General features: G+C 40.0%; 2 protein-coding genes across 13 annotated transcripts in view; both read left to right on the plus strand.

Moving 5' to 3' along the window:
* Positions 1 to 12,012, plus strand: part of Hiw (MYC binding protein highwire) — a 164,755-nt gene extending 152,743 nt beyond the window's left edge. The window contains exons 17-42 of one of the 11 annotated variants that reach the window (XM_070669455.1): positions 8 to 230; positions 321 to 683; positions 860 to 1,066; positions 1,295 to 1,500; positions 1,563 to 1,713; positions 1,789 to 2,143; positions 2,237 to 2,417; positions 2,512 to 2,574; positions 2,704 to 2,894; positions 3,051 to 3,077; positions 3,340 to 3,405; positions 3,758 to 3,847; positions 4,216 to 4,445; positions 4,546 to 6,090; positions 6,177 to 6,348; positions 6,435 to 6,823; positions 6,897 to 7,026; positions 7,109 to 7,515; positions 7,593 to 7,707; positions 7,826 to 8,016; positions 8,331 to 8,756; positions 8,832 to 9,203; positions 9,274 to 9,498; positions 9,577 to 10,349; positions 10,434 to 10,801; positions 10,885 to 12,012. In XM_070669455.1, the coding sequence (XP_070525556.1) occupies positions 8 to 230; positions 321 to 683; positions 860 to 1,066; positions 1,295 to 1,500; positions 1,563 to 1,713; positions 1,789 to 2,143; positions 2,237 to 2,417; positions 2,512 to 2,574; positions 2,704 to 2,894; positions 3,051 to 3,077; positions 3,340 to 3,405; positions 3,758 to 3,847; positions 4,216 to 4,445; positions 4,546 to 6,090; positions 6,177 to 6,348; positions 6,435 to 6,823; positions 6,897 to 7,026; positions 7,109 to 7,515; positions 7,593 to 7,707; positions 7,826 to 8,016; positions 8,331 to 8,756; positions 8,832 to 9,203; positions 9,274 to 9,498; positions 9,577 to 10,349; positions 10,434 to 10,801; positions 10,885 to 11,000 (7,582 nt within the window). In that variant the 3' untranslated portion in view covers positions 11,001 to 12,012. The remainder of the gene's footprint in view (positions 1 to 7; positions 231 to 320; positions 684 to 859; positions 1,067 to 1,294; positions 1,501 to 1,562; positions 1,714 to 1,788; positions 2,144 to 2,236; positions 2,418 to 2,511; positions 2,575 to 2,703; positions 2,895 to 3,050; positions 3,078 to 3,339; positions 3,406 to 3,757; positions 3,848 to 4,215; positions 4,446 to 4,545; positions 6,091 to 6,176; positions 6,349 to 6,434; positions 6,824 to 6,896; positions 7,027 to 7,108; positions 7,516 to 7,592; positions 7,708 to 7,825; positions 8,017 to 8,330; positions 8,757 to 8,831; positions 9,204 to 9,273; positions 9,499 to 9,576; positions 10,350 to 10,433; positions 10,802 to 10,884) is intronic. The other 10 variants (XM_070669464.1, XM_070669496.1, XM_070669474.1 and 7 more) reach the window with 10 other exon arrangements.
* Positions 12,013 to 12,193: 181 nt separating this feature from the next.
* LOC139110045 (WD repeat-containing protein 47) overlaps positions 12,194 to 20,268 on the plus strand; it is a 61,220-nt gene continuing 53,145 nt past the window's right edge. Inside the window, exon 1 of one of the 2 annotated variants that reach the window (XM_070669589.1) lies at positions 12,194 to 12,367. The gene's annotated coding sequence lies outside the window, so the exon portion shown is untranslated. Of the gene's footprint in view, positions 12,368 to 13,443; positions 13,835 to 20,268 lie in introns of those variants that run through there. The other variant, XM_070669579.1, reaches the window with a different exon arrangement.

Raw genomic sequence — 20,268 nt, forward strand, 5'->3', positions numbered from 1 at the left:
TTTTCAGTTGTCATTCGAACGAACGTCTATTCCTGCGAGATTTCGTCTCCTGTTCGGCGGGCACCAGCGGTGGCAGACTCGCGCGATGGTTGCAGCCAGACAGTTTCGTGGATCCCACTCAATGCGAGGCGTTATATTCACGAGAAGAAATGAGATGCGGATGGCCGGCGATCGTCACTGTACTCACCAGAGATCAATACGGAGAAGTGGTGCACGTATCCGGATTGAAGGTATTTCTTCCTCTCAGATATTCACGACTCAAGCCACGGTTATCGGCGAAGTTATAAGGACGTATGTCGAAACGCAAATCATCTTTACAGATTGAAGTCAAAGCGGTGCCGATCGATAAGACAGATATCACGGATTCCGATCAGAGTAGAAAAATCCGTCGGGTTTCTCAGCCGGATCCCTTGACATTTGGTGGTCACCCACAGCCGTCCTTGGACGTTCCGTACGAGGTGACAATTAACAACAAAATGTGCTTCTACGCCATCACCATCATGAAGGCCTATCAGAATTACTCTTTCGAAGAACTAAGGTTCATGTCGCCCGCCGTAAAAAGATCGAGCGAGAGTATGCTTGTCAGGCCTAACGGCGACGGAAGCTACAGCGCTACGTGGACACCATCCTCTGTCGGCTGGTACTCGTTGATGATCACGGTGGACGGTTATAACATGGAGGATGTAAGCAAATCATTTATTATTTTATCTTGCGCGAGGTAAGGTTCAGGACTCATTTGAATTCAATTTTAATTGCTGCTTTTATATATAATCAGATGCTGCTTTTATGTATAATCGGAAATAAGCTTTCAATTAAAAATAGGCTTCAAGTAGTCTAAATCTAATTCCGCTTTATTTAGAATTATAAAGTCGAGGTGAAGGAACCTCCGCAAGGCATGCAACCGCCCACGCAGAACATTGTTAAAAAGCCCCAGCTTCAGCCGAGCAGACTCAGAAAATTCGTGGCGAAGAACAGCGCCGGCCTGAGAATACGAGCACATCCGTCGCTGCAAAGCGAACAGATCGGATTCGTCTCGGTTAACGGCACTATAGCTTTCGTTGACGAGGTAATATCATTAACAGGCTGTAATTATTCACGCTTTAATATTGAATTTATTTTAAAGCTTGCTAATGGACGATTAATGAATAAAAATAATACATATTTTTAACGAAAATTAAAAAAGAAAAATTAAATAACAAATTTTATATTTTTATAACTTACATTTTGTGTTTTAATTATTTTTTTCAATGTATTAAATACTTCAGTGATAGTAATTTTCTTAATTTCGAATTAGATACATAATGACGATGGTGTCTGGCTGCGATTAAATGCAGAGACGATCAAAGAGTATTGCAATAGTAGTCATCTTGAGGCCTGGTGCTTGCAGTACAATCAACATTTAGGAAAAACTTTACTTCTCCCGGTGGAAGAGCCGAAATCTATTTTGGATCAAGTTATCAAGGAGACCATTTTGAGAAAGCGTTCCGATGCGAGCGATGAGTACGTAAGAAATATTTTGCCTGTTATTTATTTTCAATCATTTTGTAATATATTACTTGTAGCAAGAGAAAAACAGTAACTTTTGACGCCGGAAGAAGTATGATAGTCGTTAAATGCGGAGCTTCCGGGCACAATATTAGAAGTAAACCGAGTTTAAAAGGCGCGCCGATCGGAATGCTAGCCCTCGGAAATACGGTGACCGTTCAAGAATATGTAGGTTGATTTATTTTTATCATTAAATATCCACATTATTTCTCTTTATGACACTTCGTGATTTATTTATTACAGTGCGTAAATCATGAAGGAACTTGGGTACGCATCGATGATGATTCAGTAGCGAAATATTGCTTCGACAAGAATCGAGGGGTAGAGGCGTGGTCGCTTGCGATTAATAAGCAAACCAATGTAATTTACATGAAACTCGAGCAGGATTTGGAAAACGATCCGATCGAGAAAAAGCCGATGATACCGGACTCGGCCGTTTCACCAAGTTATAAGGGCTTCGATTTTTCCGTGCCCTCCGTTAGTCACGAAGGTTTCAATTTTACCTCGCAAAACTACGCACCAGACACCGCGGAATCCATCGAGAGTTGTAATACAAATCCATTCGTTTTTGGCTCGTACAATCAGCACGACTCACCAGGTATATCACCGTAAAAATAAATGCAAATAACATGATGGATTAAAATGTTTGTCAAATGTATTTAAATTATTAAATGTGTTATATTTTTTTTAGGAAGCGAACGTTTTACACTAGAAAAAGGTGATAATACTCCGAAGTTTTCGAAACCTCATTCTAAGGAAAGAGTGGTCAAGGAACGGGAAAGAGAAGGTGGCGGAGGAAAATTTAGCGTTCTTCAAAAATGGCTGAGAGGGGATGATAAATGTCATGGAGAGAAAAAAAGTTCTCCGGGCAGGTATTTATTCTCACTTAGTAACATATCTGTGTGAAAGTAACTTTAATATTTTAATTAAAAAGTAATTTTTAATTTAAAATATTTATTTGTACAGTTGTCTAGAATTACTTTTGAGTTTCGTACATTATGAGATTATCGATTTTTCCGTGTGTAAAAGGTAAAGCATAATGCATGATTGCTTCATTTTTTGCCATATATTACAAATTTTCAAATTTTTTTAGAATTAAATCTTTTTTTTATTAATACATAAGTATCCATTTAGGCATGTATTATTAATGATTCTCAGGGATTTCTCCGAGTTTGTGAACGTGTCTGTAAAGGAGTTAGTAAAAGCGATGGGAGAAAGCCGTGCAAATGGCAACGGAGCGACACCACCGGAAACTCCGCGGCGAATGTCAAGAAGTTCCTCGCCAAAGAATCCCCAAGGTGGGTCACCAAGATTTCACAGCCCTTCTTCCAGTCCAGTCCCAATACCCGGTACGTATATTATTTGCATCTGTTAAATACGTGTGAACATTATTTTCGTATTAAATTGATTTATTTCATAATTCATTTCTAACATTATTATACATTTGTGTGTGTACTTTTGTATTATTTTGCATTACAATCGCTTTGAAAATGAAATTATTTCAGAAGCTGTGAGAACGGATGCTGATACTTGTAAGATAATATTCTATGTATCTATGTCTTTCTTTTCTCTATTGTGTATTAGAATGAAGAAATGATATATTTGATATAGTAATATTACTTAAAAAATTATTAATGTTGTGAAAATAATAACATAATAGTAAATTTGATATAGTTATATTATAATTAAAAAGTATATAATAGATAATAGAAAAATTTTAGACATTTATATTAAATATTGAATACTCTCAATTTATGTGAATTAGTTATAACAAATTAGTCATGTTGATCTTAGCTGGATCCAGCCGACAGCCAGCTGTTTCTGGCAATTGTCTCTTCCCTCCTGCTGCTAACGCACCAGGTACTCGTTGCTATTCTATTGACTTACTGAAGTTGTAATACATCGAAAAATGCACAAATTTTGTATCTTTGAAGGCCTATGTTAATTATCACCGTTTACTTTATAAATAGGGTTGATGGCACGATAGAATCTACTCGTATTAATCAGTGAATATTACAACGTCGTATTATGCATGCGCGATAGTTGCGATCAGAATGGCACACGATATTATTTTATTTTTTTTACATACGCATGATTAATTACATCATACGCACAAATTTAATTTTATTTTGCAATACGAGAATATAATAAAGCTTTACAATTAAGACATACTCGACACAACATAAATACTGCAATTAATCAAAATTATTAGGTGGGAGAAGCGCGATAGGAGGGGGAGAAAGTATGAGTAGCAGCCCTATACTCTGCGGCTCCCCCCGAAGTGTCGGCCTCTCCCCGTTAGGTAAGATCACCGATACACGCTAATTCACCCTATCCTACTTTACATTATATCAAGATGTATGCTACAAACAGTTAAAATACAAATCACCTGTATTCTGTGTTGCTATAATACACTTTAATACATATTAAGATACGCACATATTATTTAAAATTTTTGTTCGATATTTTAATTTACAATATAATTGCACGAAAAACTTGCACGATTAAATTCTTTGAATGAATTGTATAAACTTAAATTTAAACATGCCTTGCTCTATTACTGTTTATCAGCAAAGTGAGAATCGGTACCCTTGCTATTTAAATTAAATATGTGAAATGTCTTTTAAAAATTGTGTAACATAATTGTAATGCACTATTATTATTTTTAAGTGTCAGGAGGGATGATTGACAGCATAACGTCACAACGTCGTGGCTCAACGCAGAGCGATACAAGTGCCTTGGTTAGCAGTCTGACGAGAGATCCATCACAGTCACCGAGCGGTATCAGCACTACCGCCAATACGCGTGATCTATCACCGAGTCCAAGTTGCAGTTCTTTACATATGAGATCTGAAGGCAGCATAGCCAGTCCGCCTGACACACCTAAAAAGGAATGTGGTGTAAGTAATGTACAAGTTTTTTTTTTTCTATTTAAACGCTTATTTTTCGAGATAAGGGCTGGTATAAAAAAAGTATTGATAACTATATCATTGTTTATAGGATTCGCAAGAAAGTCCGCGTAAAGTATCTCAAGCGCAAACGCAGACAAGTCCCGAGAGTGCGACCACGGCTATGAAGGGCCATTTCAATATCGGTTCATCCGGAGCGAAAGATGAGCGACATTCACCGAAAATGAACAGAAGAGATCATATAAAAGCTGTGAAAACAAGAGTGAAGCGTGCCATGTCACCCGCTAATGCGCAACAAAGTCCTAGTCCTAATCGTGCTTTAAATTTATGTAAAGATAAGGTCAAAGAAGCGATCAGTCCTTCCGTGGCGGAATGTTTAAGAGCTGTTTTCGCTGCATTCTTATGGCATGAGGGAATTGTACACGATGCTATGGCATGTGCGAGTTTTCTTAAATTCCACCCAAGTTTACCGAAACAAGGTGCACTAGTTGTAACTAGACAAACTGTGATGCAATCTAGCGACAAACAGCAGCAAGAGCAAAAGGCACGTCAAAGACACTCTGTTGAAGTGACGAATGCTGGCAGTTATTTGCACATTCAACCAAGCACATTAGAAACTCTCACGCGTTCAGCCGCAAATGCTAATGCTAATAGGAGTAGAAAAAAACAGGAGAACACAATTAAAGAAGAAATACAGGCAAATACCGGCAAGCTTACTTCCTTGCCTGAATTTCATACGGTTGCGGTACTACCACCGGCGTTGAAAAGTTTAGTTTTTCTGTGGGAAGAACTCAGCACTAATTGTCTACAAGCCATAGAACAACAATCAATTTTGCCTAGTCCTATATCGCAGATACAAACGATGAAGCTGGCAAAACGACCGATTCCAGAGAAACGTCCCAGAGAAGATAAAATTAAAGAACGCGAAAAGAAAGGAAGCCGGAAAAAGAAGGAGTGGAAGCCCATTGGTAGAGCAAATACATCTGAAGTTTTAGCGGGAATTGAACGCGAAACTATATGCGAACTTTGTGGCTTGATGTTCCCACATCCAGTCACTTATCATATGAAAATGATGCATCCAGGCTGCGGTTGGCACGCAGGCGGAAAAGGATACAACAGCGGCGGAAATTATTGCGTTGGGTGGGCGGGCAACTGCGGCGATGGTGGGGTTGGTGGTAGCTCGTGGTACTTAATCTGCGACACGTGCAGAGATAAATATTTGAAAGCCAGAAAGAATAAGTTTGCAAAAAAATTTGCCAGCGGTATTTCCAAAAGAAAAAACGGCACGAGCAAAATTTTATCTCCGATTAATAGTCCAAGTGGAAACGAAACTCACATAATCATGAAAAACAATGCGATGTTTCTACTGGATCTGGCCAGTGCTTCTGGCTTTAATATTCCTAAACAGCAAAGACGCCCGTCACAAACTTTATCGTCCGTGGCTGAGAATTATAGCCCTCCCGAGGCTACCGGACCGTTTCCACCAACTGGACCATTCCAGTGCTTACAAGCCTTAGGTATTCTTCACTCGCAGAGTCACGATGAAAGATATTACGAAGAAACTTTAAGACGTGAAAATGGACAGCAAAATAATTATGAAGGAAATAGCTCCACGTTTAACAATACGAATGGCAGGGTAAAGAAAAATAATTTTTTATATTAATTAATTTTGTTATTTATAATAATTATTATTGCTTTAACCATAATTGTTTTTACTTACAGCCACTATCCGAATACCCATCAAACGATAGTGATAATGAAAGCGGCAAAAATCGTAGCACGTTTCACAGATCGGTATCTATGTCCACCGGTGCGCCTTGGGCTAGAAACAGTAACGATGGCAGAGTTGTTATGATGAGGAAACGAAATAATAGCAGTAGTGAAATAAATAACGGTACGATTTTTTACTTTAAATAATAATTACACAAATTACAATAAAAAAAATTTTTATAATTAATAATATCGTTTATTATTTTTTAGAGGCAGGTTCTTCGCTTCTATGTTATCCATCTGCTGCATTGCAGAAATTAGTGCCGTCAATGGATCAATCCGCTATAGTATCCACTAGTCAAATCGAAGTAGCGAGTAACGATAGAATAGAGATTCTCATGAGACCTGTAATGCTATTTGTTCTTCAACAGCACAACTTGCAACATTTACAGCTTGCGATGAAGCAAGCGTTGCGTCGTGCCGCTTGTCGAGTTTATGCGATGCAAGCGTTAAATTGGCTTTTGAGAAGCGTAACACAACCAATTTGTTTGCACGACTTACTTTGGTGGTTTGTCTCGTCTCTTACGCCAGTTATTCCTTTTGACAATACGGACGCAAACGCGGATGATGACAACAGAACGGAGAAGAAGGAAGATCACGTAAGTAATATGTTTATTAAGAAATTAGTTGCAGATGATTACATAATATTTAATATTATATTTCAATTTGTAGGATATAATTGGTGTCAGCGAGCATCCTCTAAGTGATTTAGTAATAGCAGGCGAATCCGTCAATCCGTTGCCCACTGTATTTCATACTTTGCTACAAACTATTGCGGATTTAATGCTATTGCCACCACTTGGTAAATTCTTCTCAGAAAATCAAAATAAATATTTAATTAATATATTAATAAATATAATTAATAGATATAATGATATTTATAGGATCTCCTTTACAACAAGCTGCGATTCGATGTTGGGGTATTCGGTTTACGCCAGCAGACCATATGTTTTTACATAGAAGTCATGTATTTAGTAATATCAGTAAAATTCTGTCACGCTCCGAAGAAGAAGAAGATATTACGATGAGTATGCACGAAAGCCACCAATCGACAGTATCGCAACAGATAAACAGTTGGGTGGAGGCTTTGAAAGATTTAACGGCTGGCATTGAGATTAAAGCATCTAGTAGACAAGCTATGATTGGTAGCTTAACGGATAATTCAACAGAAACATTTTGGGAATCTGGAGATGAAGATCGTAATAAGACTAAAATAATTACAATTCTCTGTGGCGCTCATTCCTTACCTAAGATATTGTATGTGCATATTGATAACTGCCGCGATTTAACAGTAAGTTTTTTTTAATGAAAAATTAAGTAAATTTTTTTTACCAAATATATTTGTCTAATTTAAAATTTATTTACAAGCACAAAGTATCCAACGTGACTTTCTTATCTGGTGTCAATTCCGATGAAATGATAAAATTAAGAACTGTGGAAATCGAAAGCAGGTCAGCTGGTTGGATTAATTGCCCAATCACTGGTAAGATATAAAAATTATATTATAATAAATGTTAAAGATATAAAAAATTTATTTTTTAAGAATATTGATTTTATATCCAATAATACAATTTATTTAATTGTAATGTATTCTTTTGTAGATCAACGTCACGTAGTTGTGGGTATGGAATTAAAAGGCCCAGATAATTCTTTAAGAGTACGTCAAATCAGAATGCTAGGCGAAATTGAAGGAGAATCTTTGAAAGTAGGAAAGCAGTTAAGCGCTCAGACTATTCAACAAAGAAATTGCGAAGCGGAAACATTAAAGGTGTTTCGGCTAATTACATCTCAGGTAAATAGATATTAATTTTGCAATTTACTTTATACTATACTAAAAAAAATTTCAGCGCGCGCTACGCGTGTGTTGTTTTTCATCCACGATATCCCGTCATTACATTCGGGCATTAGTTAATTATAATAATTTTTTTATGATAATTACAATTGAGTGATCTACGGCCGACGGCTCATAGCTTATTTCCCATCCTTCTATCATTTATTCCGTGACAGTATATTAGGTTATATAGTTTAATCTCTCCACCCACGACGCTCTTGTATTTTAGGTTATATAAAATAACAATTTTTTCTAAAATGTGATGAGTATTTTAGGTATTTGGAAAACTTATACAAGGGGAAAAGCAACAACAGCTGGAGCCGACGGAAGGTGCTAACGAAGATTTAGAAGACAGTAATGATCTTCGGGAACATATGGTTGGAATATTGTTCAGCAGAAGCAATTTAACGCATTTACAGAAACAAGTGTGCACTCATATTGTGCAAGCGATTAGGAAAGAGACTATACGCTTGAGAGAAGAATGGGAGACACTTTTATGTTCGCCGACACCAGCTAACAGCGTGTTGAGCGACAATAGTGATCTTCCAAAAGCAGCTGATACTTATTGCTTTGAAATGCTTTCTATGGTTCTTGCTTTAAGCGGTAGTTCTGTCGGACAATATTACTTATCACACCAGACTGGATTAATAAAAAATTTATTGAGTTTATTGCACACTGGATCGGCAAGAGTGCAACGTCAAGTATGTTCTATTAACGTTGGAACACTAAATACGTTTAAAATAATTTTTACTATAATATTCTGTTATATTTTTTAGGTAACATCTCTTTTACGGAGGATTTTGCCCGAAATTAAACCTGAAACACTAGCAAACATTATAAACGTCGAAAGACTGCCACCCACTGATTTCAGCATCGTATCTGCGGCGAACAGCGGTTTCACTCATTCTTCGGATTTCGACGAACATTCCGCCGGAATTCTAGATGTATTTCTAAGTTGTATTGCAAAAGCTTTGACTGTGCAAGTAAAAGTGAAAGGAAAGGAAAACAATGGCAAAGCGCTTCAAACTGTTTCATTAGCTACCAATTTCCATCCAAAAAGTTACATTGGAATGAGATGGTGGTTAAGAGGTTGCATGACGCGTAAACTGGCAGAAGTAATAATTCAACTCTTGAAAGACATGGCATCGGTGAGTTTCGTGATTTATTAATTTTTTAATACTTAAATTAGTGAGTTATTTTTGTTATTGTTATTATTAGGGTAAATTATCAGAAGAATGGGCATCTGTAACGAAAGCGGCTATAGCGGAAAATATTCTGAACTTAACCAGACTAGATGAGAAAAGTCGCGATCCTACCGAATGTCTTCGATCTCCGACATTATGGTTAGCACTTGCTTCTTTGTGCGTTTTGAATTCGGAACACGTAGAAAGATTGTCGTCTGGTCAATGGAGCGGATCTGAAGGACAGCCACTGCCACCTAGAGTAAGATTGTCATTGCAATTTTAAATTATTGTGCACAGTATGAAAATAATTAATTTTATGTTTTTTTTTTTTTTATAGCCAACATGTAGCAATCACGATGATGATGAAACAACGGCCATCATTCAATGTAACGTCTGTGGTAATTTGTGCGCGGAATGTGATCGAATTTTACATCTTCATAGAAGAACGAGAACGCATCTCAGACAAGTATGTAAGGAAGAAGAAGAAGCGATACGGGTAGATCTCCACGAAGGTTGTGGTAGAACGAAGCTTTTCTGGATCTTGGCTTTAGCAGATAGCAGAACGTTGAAGGCACTGGTAGAATTTCGTGATGGCGCACCAAGAAAACCGGTTGGTGCTACTACTGGTATTTGTCGTTTTTGTGGTACCACGGGAAACACGGGGTTGCTAGCAATAGGCAACATTTGTGCCGATCACGATTGTCAAGAACATGCTAAAAATGCGTGTAATATGGTCCATTCTTGTGGGCACATTTGTGGAGGTGTTAGAAATGAAAGAACTTGCTTACCCTGCCTTCATCGTTGTTTATCAGGAACTGATTTAAAACAGGACGCTGATGACATGTGCATGATTTGTTTCACTGAAGCCTTATCTTGCGCACCAGCAATTCAGTTACAGTGCGGACACGTATTTCATTTGCATTGTTGCCGACATGTTCTAATGAAACGTTGGGTGGGACCACGAATCACGTTTGGGTTCTCTCTATGCCCGATTTGCAAAATACCTATGGATCATCCGACGCTGTCCGAACAACTGGCGAGTGTAAAAGAGCTCTACGAAGACGTACGAAGAAAGGCGCTGATGCGCTTGGAGTACGAAGGCTTACACAAGTAATATTCAACTCTCGTTAATATTTAATGATGCAAACTTGATGCGATATATAATTATATTAATTTTTTTTTTTTTTTTTACAGGGCTGAGGGAACTTTTGCACCCGGCGGTCGTTATCAAGATCCCGCTGCTTACGCGATGGAACGATACGCATATTACGTATGTTATAAATGCCAGAAGGCTTATTACGGTGGTGAAGCACGTTGTGACGCGCAGTTGGGTGGGGAATCGTTCGATCCTGCCGAACTAGTGTGCGGTGGCTGTAGCGACGTAGCAAGGGCACAAATGTGCCCGAAACATGGAGCAGATTTTCTCGAGTACAAATGCCGATATTGTTGCTCGGTGGCGGTATTTTTCTGCTTCGGAACTACGCACTTTTGTAAGCCCTGTCACGATGATTTCCAGCGTGTTACCACTATTCCAAAGAGTGAGCTGCCTATGTGCCCTGCTGGTATGTATATCTTTTTAATCTCGTGACAAAAATTTTTTTTTTTAATGCATATATGCATAAAAATATATTTCTTTTCTCCCAAGGTCCGAAAGCTAAGCAACTGGAAGGTGATGAATGTCCGTTACATGTAAAACATCCGCCAACGGGAGAAGAATTTGCTCTAGGTTGCGGCATTTGTCGCAACGCGCACACATTCTAAGCTTCCAGTTACTGTTTTGTGATTTTTCATAAAATTCGGAATTGACGCAAATTATAGTAGAATATGAGAAACGTATCCCTAATCGACGGTGATATAAAGAAAAGATATACTTGTTAAGTAATTAATAAGCCGTTTCTATCGGTAAATTTAGTAATTAGCTATTGACCATAAACAAAAATGAAAAGTAAGGCTTATGTATCAAATTTTCTCAATACAAGTCAGGAGAAGCGAGTTAGGGTTGTATGTGCACGATATATAGACATCTATATACAATTTTCTGTCTCTTAAGTATTTCATTTGGTAAAATAATGTAACTGTATTATTTATAAGAATTGACCGAATATTTAGTATTGATAAGTGATACTTAGATGAAAATTATCGTACATAAAAGAAGTACGTATTTAAGAACTTACTACTCTAAACATTATTTAATTTAAGTGGTAGGATTGAATGATAAAAATAGTAAAGTCAGATTATGCATAATATAATTATATATACATAATTCTATATAATTATGTGTATATATATACATATACATATATTTAATTCTTTATGTTTAGATACGTTTAGATAAGGTAGTTTGAAAAGTCACTTTAAAACTTGCATTTCACAGTTCACATTTGTTTTTATACTTTTTCAACAATGTGTGTGTGCGTAACATGCACGTATTATTCCTATCGCTCGATGCTCATAATGTTCTTATCGAACATATTATTTTTGCAAATGGCCGTGTTTCACAATCGTGTATGTGAATGCTGCGTACGCGCGCCGTTTGTTACTATTACACGTTCTAAGCTTGTGAGAATGGCAATTGCAAAATGTCATTTTACCGATACGTTCCGAGATTTACGCTATTTATTTATTGTTCGCACAGAACTTAAAAGCCTCGCTGTTCTACGTTTCTACGATGGTTCTTCTTTTAAACGGACCGACGTGATACACTTTATGCGCATCAGTTGTTGTTATTTATGTTCTAAATGTGTAAGAAAGCATTAAATGGCAAAGAATCAAACGAGTGGTCATATTTCATGTCGCGAGATTTACATTTTCTGGTGATTAATATTAGAATAAGTGTTGAAAAGGACTACAGCACGCTTGCAATAGCAGAGACGAAGGGGTTTAACTTGAAATTAACAAAATTAATCGCAGTGAAACTAATTTCATCAGCTTTTTTTTTTTTTTCCTGAAAACTAGTGCTCGTTCAAGGTTCGCGGGTTCCTCCACCTGGCAGCAACGGCGATTGATCCAAGATGGTGGCAAAGCGCGGGCGCCATCGTGCGGCGGCAGTGCACCGTGAGCGGTCTCCGCGGAACGTGTAACGTGTGTGTGTGCGCGCGCGATCTTGACGTTTTTCGCCTCGATCAGCGGTAAGTAGCCTTTATTTACGTGCCGTTCAACAATAGTTACATAATTCTTGAGTCGCGCCGGGTGTGCGTCACACGCCCGCCGGCAGCGGACGCGGGTTTTCTGCGCGCAACGAAGGAGACGTCTCTGAGGAAGAGAGACGGTGCGAGAGAGAAAGACATCGGACGGAGAGACGTGTTATGCTCCTACGCGGACTCGTGCCACCCTGAGAACGGCACCGTCCTCGCCGCAACGCCGTCGCGGCGTTTATTCCTGCCGTACGAGTCGGTCGTCCCCGCGGCCGTGTGGAATTACGCGCGCGTTTTGTCCATGGTCTCGTCCTCGACCTCTCGCGGTCTCGCCCAGGGAAAATGGTATCATGGGTCCTTCCCGTGGGCACGATCTCCGCACGGCTGTCGATTTCGTAGCGAAAACGACGCAAATTTCCGGCCGCTCGTCCTCCCGCGACGATTTCATTCCGTACTTTCTTCCCTCGCGACACGCCTAACCTCACTCCGCTTGCGTTCCGTCAACCCGCGGGGGTTCGTGACTTTGTGCGCGCGACGTCGCCCTTCGTCCTCGGCTGGCATTGTCCCTGACATCGCGTCGCTTCATTCATAACGTGCGCTTAATTGCTCCTTGCTGTGCCTGCGCAAGATGCGACTGTCAGCTGCTGTTAAGCTGCTCGTGATATCGCTTTATTTACGACCCGCGTCGGCGGCTTGCAACGCGCCGGCTCGAGATTCTCTCCGAGTGCGTATTCTCCCGAGTAAGTAACCTGATTCATCCGAGTTTCTCGGCAATAAATACCCGCGGGATGGACTAGTTTCCACGCCAAGCACATCACCAAGAGAAATATTCTTGCTAATATTAATTTTGACACTGGGCAAAATACCTCTCTTGTAAAAGTTACCGAGTTTTTATAATTAATTAAATCGTATCTAATTAGTTTCTTAAAAAAAAAAATTATATTTGCTTTTCAGCTTTGTGCATTGCTTGAAATATATTTCAAGATTTTGTTTTATGACTATATTTTAATTATTAAAAAAAAAGAAAAAAAAAGGAAATAGAAAAGAGGCAAAGTATGTCAGGAATTTTGGAGCAAAAATGTATGTAGAAAAAGTGGACATCTGCATCTTATATGTGTGTGTTTATTGTCGAGTAATGGACGTCCGCGCGAACAGGTGGTTAATGTTAATACCCTCGTATTCATCACCTCTCTTAGGAAGCCCGCGATATTCCGCGGAGATTTCACGATTCACGTTTTTTCTGTTCACTTCTTTCTCTTTTTTTTGTTTCACGCTCCGTGCAGACGAACGGTAAACCACGCGCCATCTCGAGATTCAAATTGATCTTCGCTAGTGGCCCGTCTGCGTATCGCAATCGAGATTAATCACAGACGAAACGTTATCATCGCCGCCTCCGAATCGTTGCTTTTCAAATCTTATCCTCGGAATGAACTCCGTCGCTTCGTTGTGAAACTACTTAAGGTAAGAGCGAAATTAATTTCCAAGATGCAACGAATTGTCAAATTGAAAGTCACGTTCGTGACGGAGACGTCCGGAGATTCACGCGAGAGTCGAGCAGAACGGTTTCGGTGGAAGCCGACCGGTGCGTGATTTACGAGATGACCGTAGGGGCTCTACCCCAGGAACCTCCTTGGGAGAGCTATATCGCGAAACTGGTTCGGACACGTGCGTAGCACGCGTCGTAACGTCGGAGCACGCGCGGCTGTCCCAACAAGGTGCTAGGTGCACAGAACACCTATCTCGCGAGCCTTTCGTCGGTGGTCGTTGAAGCGAATTACCTGTCCGCGGAGGTGCGCCGGACGCACGTGCGATCACATCTCGGAATTCGCGCGAGATCCGAACCGCCGAAGTCCTTTCGCCGGTACGAAAATTCATAAAGGCGTTTCTCCACGGCCGTTTTGCGTAGCCGCGGTTGGTTTTAACGCGCCTGCCGTACGTAATCGCCTCTTAATCGAATTCGGCTCTCCGGCCCGTTCCGGGAACCAGTTTCGGCGATGAGAGGATCTCGCTCGGTTACCGTTATTCTTACCTGTACGCGTAACGAGTCGCGGGAGAGCGTACTTGTGTACGTTTCGATCCGAATACCGCCCATGGTACCTCCGGCCCGATAATTTGATCGGCGATATTAGCTCAAGGTATTCGTACGGGAAAAAATATTGCTCCCGTGACAGTGCCACACATACGGTGCCTCGTCTCGCCGTGCAACGCGCGTCTAATTATTTGTTATTCAAAAATGATTTGATTCTCGATCAGTTTAATGAATGATATAACCGGTTTCTCGAGTTGCTTGAAAATAATTTTAGAGTTTTAATTGGAATTTACATATTGCGATATTAACTGTAGAGAGTCGTGGAAGTAACTTCACCGACCTGCTCATCACTTGACGCATGAGATGTCTTCGCACCGTTACGTTAAAGCGCAGAGGATCCTAAGATTTTTTATCTAATGCTAATTGATCCCATTAATGTCGTGTACAGGCTGTTGAGTAAGTTGCATTGTTATATATGGGTGTACTGCATTTCGCACGTGCGTGCACTTGAAAGTGCGACAACCACTTTACATTTTCTCTTCGGCTCCTTTTCTTTCTTTCTTTCTTCCGCTATGGTAGAAATTTTGTTCGGTAAACGCGTATAATTTGCAGCATTTTTTTTTTTTTTCTTTTTAGCGGCATTCTTTTCACGCGAATTTTCTTGTCGGTTGTAATCATCGGACAGGAGCGGCTCGCGATATTTAAATGTCGTGTTCCATCGTATTCAGAGTGTGACCAAGGTGTGCGTACGGTGCATTCTAAGCGCATAAGTTCCGTCAAAGCGTGCTCTCATTAGTGCGATTAACGGCTTTTGTAATCGGCTTTGAATAATTATGGTCAGGAATCGTGTCCCCTTTCAGCCTTTTATCTTCTACTTTTTCGAGAAGACGCTGCAACCGATTCGTCGTGGCGATTTCTCTTCTTTAAGCGAGCGGGAAAACAAAGCTCCCCCGAGTCTTTCAGTGGCAATCTTACAATTGCCAACCGGTTCTTAAACAGAGGATTCCTTCTTCGCCTAATTGCCTCTTGACGTATGAAGCGAAGTGCCCTACGGGTTCTTCTTATCTATGACTTTTCTTGTTAGTAACATGCTAGCTTATTGAGCCTCTTCTTCCGGTTCGAAATTTTATCGTAATAGGACGTTACGCTGTTTTAAACTTAAGTCCAACAAAGACGCGTATCTTTTATTATTAATGTACTTATTCGAGAGATAAACTTTCCAAGTGCTTGCCGTATTTTTCTTAAACTTTGATTCTTAACAACCTCTTCAAAGAGGGAAACAAATAATGATTACAGACTTATATTCCGTAGAAACTAATCAGAGTCTGAATAATTTTTCTTTTTTATGGTAAAATATTAATATTATTTCTGATATTAATTTTACCCGTAATAACCGAGTATCTTTAAATTAGAACGTGAGTTCCCACTTATATAACTGTATCCGTGCAAGGTGATACTCGTAAACGTACGTGTCACCAGCAAGATCAAGGCTGTGGTATCCCAGCGCTTTTCAGTGTATCGTGACGAAGGAACTTGGCGTTAGTCGCACGGATTCAATATTGCGCGTTTACCTTGCCTGCAAACGACTTGTTGGGCGACCGAGGCAACAACACGGGCTCGCTTACGGCGTGCACACAAGTGCGTAAGAACCCCGGTAAGGTGAATGTGCCTCCTCGGAACCGGCGCGAGCACCTTCAGCGCTTCGGACCTTCTTCCTCTCCTCGTCGACATTGCGGACGGTGTGCACCGGCTGAATCCTTGCGATCTCGCGTGCACTTGCAGTTCGCCGCTCGCCGAAACCGTAACTTGTCGACGACGCTCTCTTTATAGGACCGTGACTCGGTGCCTCGAAAACTCGTGGATATTTGTTGCGTCTTACGATCAAGGACACCTCGGAAAAGTATTTCGAATTGTCGATTTAGGATAAAAGTGAAACAGGTGTGCCGCGGAGTATTCCGAACAAAACCGTTTCGCCCAGCCCGTTTGCATTGATCTGTTGAGATTAATTTATTTGGCAAAATCGTTTTTTTTTTTTTTTTTTTTTGTGATCTCGCAAGTTACCTTCGACAAGGTCGTTAACTCGTAAAACGCCGCGAGGCAGTGTGATCTGAATTCAAAAGACAATTATTTGCATGTCGCCCGGTCGGTCTACGTGACTTGCTTGCCGTACCAGTTGTCGCATTATGTGTCTCTTGAGCTTGGCTCGTCTATTGTTCGCGGCGTGTGCCGGCTCGTGCTGCGTGCGTTTCTCGCCGGTATCTCTGTATTCATCTTCCAAGATATCGACCAGGCTATCTTAGATCGCCATCGATCTAGGGTCATCGACTCGACGAGTAATGATAGATTCCAGGGAAGTCGGACCTCGAGGTGATTCAGGATCGTAATCAAATTTGCATAATCGGCGCATCACCGCATATCGCATTTTAATCAGCGCGCTTGCGAGAAACTTTAACATATTCCTCTGTGTGCAATAAAAAAGCGGGGACTATTGAAACGAAATCAATTAGGAATTTACGAGGTTCAAAGCTGGTGTTGTCAAATGCTAATTCTTGTGAAGTGTGCCGGACTGTTAGTGCGGTGACTTTACGCGCTGATACGTGTGAGATTTCTTTACTCGCGAGATATGGGACACGTGCTCCACCATGGTCGTCGTAATGCCATCGGCGATTGCTGTAATTGAGGATTTTTCGAAGGATACGTTAGGAAGGTACGATAAGGAACGGCTATTGCGCCGTGCTCCTTTCCAATAATTACGGTGCGGTAATTAACCATGGTGATTTAGGAGGTGAAGTGAATACACGCTATTACGTGTCTATCGCGCGAAGTTATCGCGTGCTACCACGGTATTGTATCTCATTAAGGAAGCATTTGGGAAATAATTTTTTTCAATAATCGTGGGAAGAGTGACCTTTCTGAAACCTTACGTTGTGTGATTTCGGTCAGAACGGACAACGGTAATAAATTTGGAGCCGTTACGCATTCAACGTCCCGCGATACGCATTGACCGGACGCAAATTGCTCCAAATGGCTTCGCGTTGAGTCCCGTATGATTCCCATGATAATGCGCAATCTCATTTTTCAAACGGTCTCGGAGTACGTTTTTTTTATTTATTAATTTTAGAAATATTTTTATCATTTTTTATATATTTTTTTTACGTTACTATCATCGACGGTTTTGATTTGTTGTCTCGAATTGAGAATGTCTTCTACGTCGTAGAAACAGGAAAAAAGAATATCCGCGAAGAGGAGAAAAGATTCGCACTACGTCAAAAAAACTGTCGTTCTTTAGGTCGGTGAAATTCTATCAGATCGTTTCTCTTGTCGGTGAAATGAACGCCCCGCGACGTGTCGTTCGTGCCGAAACGCACAACGCGGCGGATCGAAAGTATGTTTAGTTCCGATCGTGACGATGCATTACGTGGGCCGGACATTCGCTACGAACTTGGCCTCGATCGTTCAGCGAATTCTTCCCGATACTCGGTGAAAGACGTACCCAATAGCTGTGGAAGCTCGAAAGAAATTAACGATGAGATAATAACGCGGCGTAACGCTGGAGATTATAGATAAATATCGACAAGTATTTAATAATACTATCGAAGAAAGTCTTGTTTTATGTGCAAGGTTGAGAAGTATAGGTACAAAAAATATATCAATAATTTTATATCAAGTACAGAAAAATTAAGAATTTTGTATAAGTTACAAAATATATAATCGAGCATAGTTTACGTGAATCATTTGTGTAAAAATAAAAAAATAAATAAAAAAAAATAGATCGACATATAATTTATGTCGAACAGTTTTTCCGTGCCATTACTATTAGAGAAATGAGGAAACCGCGGATTACTCAACCAGTCGACTCTCTTCGACCTCTATAATAAATTCAAGAAGACTTGTGGCGATGAATCACTGATAAACTTCGAGATTACATGGCACTTACGATGCCGCTACGGCAATATTTGTGCCGATTGTAGATTCGTATCGTGTCACCGTCGTGAACGTTATAAATTACGTCAGGAATAACGTCTGAATCATCTTTTGAGGGGAAAAAGCCGCATTTAATTTCACGTGCAAGTGTCAATAGGGTAATTCTTAATGTGACTTGCTTCTTTCGGCTTGAGACAGCTAGTAATGAGTTTATGATCGTAAAGTTACACAAGCTACGACATTGATAAACGACGTTTTAAACGACTGAAAGAACGTTTGATTAAATGTCATGAATCGATTGTTCGCGCTAAAATAGCAGGTACCTTATAGAATACCTTGAACTTGACGCTCCATCTAAATCTTTTTGCACGATTACCCTAGAAAGCGATCTTGTTTCCCTCGATTAAAAATAAATCGGCTGTTAGCACGCGAATTAAATGCATTCCTCTTCATAATCAAAAATGCGACTTAATTGAACTTTGTCTTACGAAATCTTTTCTACTTTTACGGTAAATTAGATTTAAAAGGATCACACTAAAAATACATTAATTTCTTAAAAAGTTTTAGAGACAAAGAATACCCTGCTTTTTTTTTTTTTCGTCAAAATTCAAGACAGCCGAGACGTTATTAAGAAATCTTAATATTTTTGCGGCCGCGATGCGGCGAGACGGATAACGTGACGAAACCGAAATTGGTGTCTTAACCGAAAGTCACACCGAATTACGTGGAGTTAATCACATTCTTTACGGTCGGTCTTGTGCCCTAGGACCATCAGCGGTACAATTTCTCACACAAGCGCGCATAATGCACAACTCCAATTTATTACGCGTGTACGTGAGCACGGTCTAATGTAGAGACGGCGTGGAAGATGAGAAAAGAAAAACGTTTGGCTTGAAGTGGGCACACGCTCAATTAAGGCACGACCACACGTGAGGAATCGTCGTGCGAGACTCCTTCAGTCCAACTAAAGGGGGGAAAGGGGGGATTAGCGCACGCTCAATTAAGGGGAGCACGTAGCCCGGAACGGACATTGCTCCAGAATACGTCGCGCTGCACCGACTTCGTCAAGTCCATTTTTACGTCCTTTGTTTAATATTCACCGTGAAAGCTCGACTTAGGAGCATTTAATTCAGCAATTTAAATTTTGCTCATAAAATAGATTTCATTATAATTATTGTACTGTAATTTAATATTCACTTTAAACGTTGATCATTATTATTAATTATGTTTAATATAATCAAGATAGAATAATATAAAAATATTAAAGTTATAAAATTATAACACGATAGAAGGTTTTTTTTATATGAGATTGATTTTCTAATGCATATGTTCTTTTTATCAAGTTCTATGCGCACGTGGCAAAAATCAGCATGTTAATTTTCAATTAGCTCTTTCAAGATTTGAATCTCATTTCAAAACGGTATATGCTGATGCAGTAAATTAGTCTTTGTATAAATAACCCCTTTCGATACATCTTATGCAACGAACATGATGTTATTTAATTAGCTTTACATTGCGAGCGGGAATATTAATTTGTTGATAATTACTGTTCTATGGACCTGCAGCGTGCAATCTCCTTTTCTCGGTGAAGTAAAGCCATTCGATTTTGTTGAATCTCGCGGAGATTCGCCGTTACTCACTCCGTCCATTTCTCGACGCGATTACGTAAAAAGCACTTACGGGTGAATATTGGCCCTCGGCAATGAAATACTCGCGGCCGCGAAGATATATTTCTTCGACGCGGAAGGAGCAGATCTGACCGCAGGTATTCCGCGAAGGTGTCTGCGTAGGTGAAGGTCACGTAAGAGAGGCCACAGGGGGATCGGTACCTTCTACGGTCGGCTTTACGAAGATGCCGAGGCCGCAAGAACTTATCTCGAGAAGTCACTTGTTAAAATTCTTCGCGTTAAATGCAGCCGCCCGATATTCGCCGACTCGCCGT

Source organism: Cardiocondyla obscurior, linkage group LG02 (genome assembly GCF_019399895.1).
Source record: "Cardiocondyla obscurior isolate alpha-2009 linkage group LG02, Cobs3.1, whole genome shotgun sequence".
NCBI lineage: Eukaryota > Metazoa > Arthropoda > Insecta > Hymenoptera > Formicidae > Cardiocondyla > Cardiocondyla obscurior.